Below are 3,983 nucleotides of genomic sequence, written 5' to 3'. Positions count from 1 at the left end.
TGAATAATTTTTAATATATATATATTAAAAAAAATGTGTTTATATGACGCAAGCATACCCATCAAATATAGCATATGCGAGAAATTCACAATCAGCAAGGTAGAAGGTCAAAATCTGAATAAAATCTTATATCAAAAGAATAACAAAGGAAAAAGTATTTATCCTAACAATGTATTCAAATATTAGGTTTTGCTCTACTGTGTACATTCTAATGGTCCTTAGGCTAAACACCACCACAATAAATGAATAGACAGATTTATGGTTCAATAAGAGAGTGGAATGCCAAGCTTTCAAGAATCCTATTAAGGAGAGGAATTAGCATCTGATAAACTAGCATGAGTTTTAGTTACATATATTCCTCAATGTATAACGCAGGCAAAAATGTTGTTCAAACATCAGAAATCCTAAGGCCTTAAAATGCCGTTCATTCGAATATAGGGATGCAATGGACAACCAAGAAACTTTCAGGTTTACATTTTTTGTAATAGTACTAGTAGCAGCTTTTATAAATCTCATTCCCTTTTCTAAATGTAGAGAAAACTCCTAAAAAACCACATGCAACACTCCCTTGGTATTCCCTAAATCAAGAGAACCAATGCTTCCCTTAAGATTATTTTAATATAAAAAGTCTTTCTCTTTCCTCTAGCATTTATTTGAAAGGAAAATTTAAATGGCTTTCTCTTTCTTCTAACATTTAATTTAAAGAATATTTTATGGTATAGAAAAATGATAGGGAAAGCTATTATAGAGTTTAATTGAATAGGAAAGCAACAAATAGTTTGGTTTTCTAAATTTTAAAAAAATATAAGGAAAGCTACTGTAAGTGCTCTAAGAAAATGTTATAGGGAAAAAAGAAATCTCAGCCTAACAATCCCTAAAATTTCAGTCCAAAACCTTAAATTTTTCAGTCCCGAAAAGAAATCCCAACTCAGCCTCCCCGGATTAAAATCCTAGTTTCCTCCCTAATACACAACTATGTAGATACAAAGATACACAAATATTTCCATTACAAAAAAATAAATAAATAAATCCATAAATGGAAAGAGATATTCCTCGTGGATTTCCACATACTATTCTCCATCCAATAAAAATACGAAGGGCAGCAGCCTTTTTAGAAAAGAAAGGCACTACTGATCTAAGCATTTATCTTCCACAAAGGGTATTGGAAAGCCTTGGACTATGATCCTGCAAGGCATGAGTTGCCTGGTGGCTGCCAGAAACTGGGTGAAGACATTGTTTAAGCTCATGAAAACCGCAACATAATGCAAACTCAGAAGATAGTAGTATTAAACATCCCCCAAGGGTTCATGTACATATGTACAATTGCAAAAGAATTAATGCATGAGAAATGGCATATACCTAATGTACAGGATGCTAAAATTGCTCTGATACATGTGTTAGTTGATGGTACAATCATTGTCAATCAAAAATGCCAAGTAAAGATTTGAAATCAGATAAGTCAACTGGATTTCTCATCTGTGCAGTTAAAGCCGTTAATGTATTGCATACCTCTGCTGTTCTAGGCTGCAATTGATTATCAGAGAGGAAAGCATTTATTTGATTTCTGAGTTCTATCCAGCTACATCCTGGTTGCTTCTCTGCTCTACTCTTTTTCATTGATACCCTGACTCTCTCAACCTCCTCCCAACTACCAACCTCAGCATGCATATGCGACAAGAGCACATAATTTGAAGTTTTATGTGGTTCAAGTTCTAAAAGCTTCTCAGCAGCATGTCTACCAAGTTCTAGATTCTGGTGTACCCTGGAAGCTCCTAGGAGTGCACCCCATATTCCGGCATTCGCCCTGATCTTCATTCCTCTAACCACGTTGAAGGCCTCTTCTAACCTCCCCGCTCGACCAAGCAAGTCAACCATGCAAGCATAGTGCTCTACCAAAGGTTCAACACTGTATACTTCATTCATGCTTTTGAACAATTCTAAACCACAATCAACCAGGCCAGCATGACAACACGCAGACAATACTCCAACAAAAGTGACTTGGTCAGGAACCACTCCATTAATGAGCATCTCTTCAAAGAGTTTGACAGCCTCTCGACCATACCCATTTAAAGCAAATCCACCAATCAAAGAATTCCAAGAAACCACGTCGACATGATTGATATCTTTAAACAAAAGCTCAGCATCAAAGACCCTTCCGCTTTTAGCATACATGCTGATCAGAGCATTGCTAACAAATAAATCATTCACATAACCACTCTTTACAATCATATGGTGAAGTTGCTTCCCAACTTGCAAAGCTGCAAGATTGGCACATGCACTTAGTCCGCATGCAAAAGTTGACTGATCAGGTTTCTTTCCTTCCTTCCACATCAACACGAAACTCTTCAGTCCATCCAAATATAGCCCATTTTGCAAGAAACCTGCAATCAAAGAATTCCATGAAATTATATTCCTTTCACCTATCTCCTCAAATATTTTAAGTGCTTCATCCATCTGTCCAGCTTGAGCATAACCAACAATCATGGTATTCCATGAAACCATGTCCTTATTGACCATTTGTCTAAAAAGACAAAGAGCATCGTCCATTCTCCCAAATTGAGCATAGCCTGCAATCATCGTGTTCCAACAAACAGTATCCCAGGTGCCAATCTGACTGAATAGTTGACTAGCTTCATCCATCCTTTTATTTTGTACATATCCAGAGATCATTGCTGTTTGTGCAGCAATGTTTTTGAAAGGCATGCGGTCAAGATAACCCCTTGCTTCACCAATCTTACCAACACGAACATACCCATTGATCATTGTAGTCCATGATACAGAATCCCTCTCTGGCATGTCCATAAATAGCCTATTAGCCTCATCATGTTGGCAGTTTTGAACATATGCCGCAATCATCGCATTCCAAGAAACCACATTTCTATGTGGCATCTGATCAAAAAGTCTCCTAGCCTCCATAATCTTACCATTTCGTGCAAAGCCACATAACATTGTAACCCATGAAACAACGTTCGGGTTTGGAATCTGTTTAAAGAACTGCCAAGCAGAATCCAAATCACCCACCTCAACAAACCCATCCACCAGCAGATTCCACGAAACCACATCCCTCTCTTCCATTTCCTCAAACAACTGCAACGCCAAATGCATTTCCGCATTCTTAGTATATCCTGCTAGCATTGAATTCCAAGAAACAAAATCTTTGACCGGCATTTCTCCAAACAATTTCTTGGCATCATCAAAACGCCTGTTCTTCACATAACCAGCAATCATAGCATTCCAACAAACTGTGTCTCGCTTATCAGGAAGCAAATCAAATAATTTTCTAGCCTTTTCAAGTTCCCCATTACGCGTATAGCAAGTTATCATCAAAGCCCAGGAAAAGAGGTCTCTTTTAGGCATTTTATCAAAGAGTTCAGAGGCTTCCTCAACCTTATCATTATGCAAATACCCAGCAATCATAGAGTTCCAAGAAACTAAGTTTCTCTGAGGCATTTCATCAAACAGACGGCGTGCATCGCTTATTCTACCGTTCTTGCAGTAAGCAGATATCATGGAGTTGTAGCTTACAACATTCTTCACTGTCAGCCGTGAAAAAACGTGAATGGCTTCTTCGATCCGACCAGACTTCCCCAATCGGGTAATTTTCAGATTCTGGTTAAACACTTGACTTCCTTTCTCCCCTATCAATCTGATCCTCATAGATCCTTGTTTGTAAAGTGCCAGCCGGAACCAGATTGTTATTTACGGGTCCGTTGCTCTCTCTCCCTTGGAAGTTTTTATTTTTCTCGTTTTTCGTTTTCTAAGTTGGTGGTTTTTATTATTGGCTAATATTTGGTCGACAAAAATGTTACTATATTGGGGCACAAATTACTCAAAAGACTTTCAAAAAAATCTTGCAAAAATATTATTCAATCAATAAAAGAGTCGAATTAGAAGAAATATTGCCAGAATATTAATCAAGAAAGGAAAGGGGTGAACAAGGAGAGTATCGAAAAATATTAAGAAAGGAAGGTGCACTAATTTGA

The 3,983-nt window shown here is 37.5% G+C and overlaps 1 protein-coding gene across 1 annotated transcript; it reads right to left on the bottom strand.

Moving 5' to 3' along the window:
* Positions 1-1,260: 1,260 nt before the first annotated feature.
* On the bottom strand, positions 1,261-3,758 carry LOC133861403 (pentatricopeptide repeat-containing protein At4g02750-like). The gene has a single exon (XM_062297189.1). The coding sequence runs from the start codon at positions 3,655-3,657 to the stop codon at positions 1,420-1,422; it is 2,238 nt and encodes a 745-aa protein (XP_062153173.1). The 5' UTR covers positions 3,658-3,758; the 3' UTR covers positions 1,261-1,419.
* Between the last annotated feature and the right edge of the window lie 225 nt (positions 3,759-3,983).

The sequence above is a fragment of the Alnus glutinosa genome, chromosome 2 (genome assembly GCF_958979055.1).
Source record: "Alnus glutinosa chromosome 2, dhAlnGlut1.1, whole genome shotgun sequence".
NCBI classification, from domain to species: Eukaryota; Viridiplantae; Streptophyta; class Magnoliopsida; order Fagales; family Betulaceae; genus Alnus; species Alnus glutinosa.
The sequence above is the reverse complement of the archived record's forward strand: the minus strand, read 5'-3'. Positions and strand labels throughout refer to the sequence as shown.

Coding starts and splice junctions, on each gene's coding strand:
- LOC133861403 (XM_062297189.1), bottom strand. CDS start 3,657: ATGAGGATCAGATTGATAGGGGAGAAAGGAAGTCAAGTGTTTAACCAG.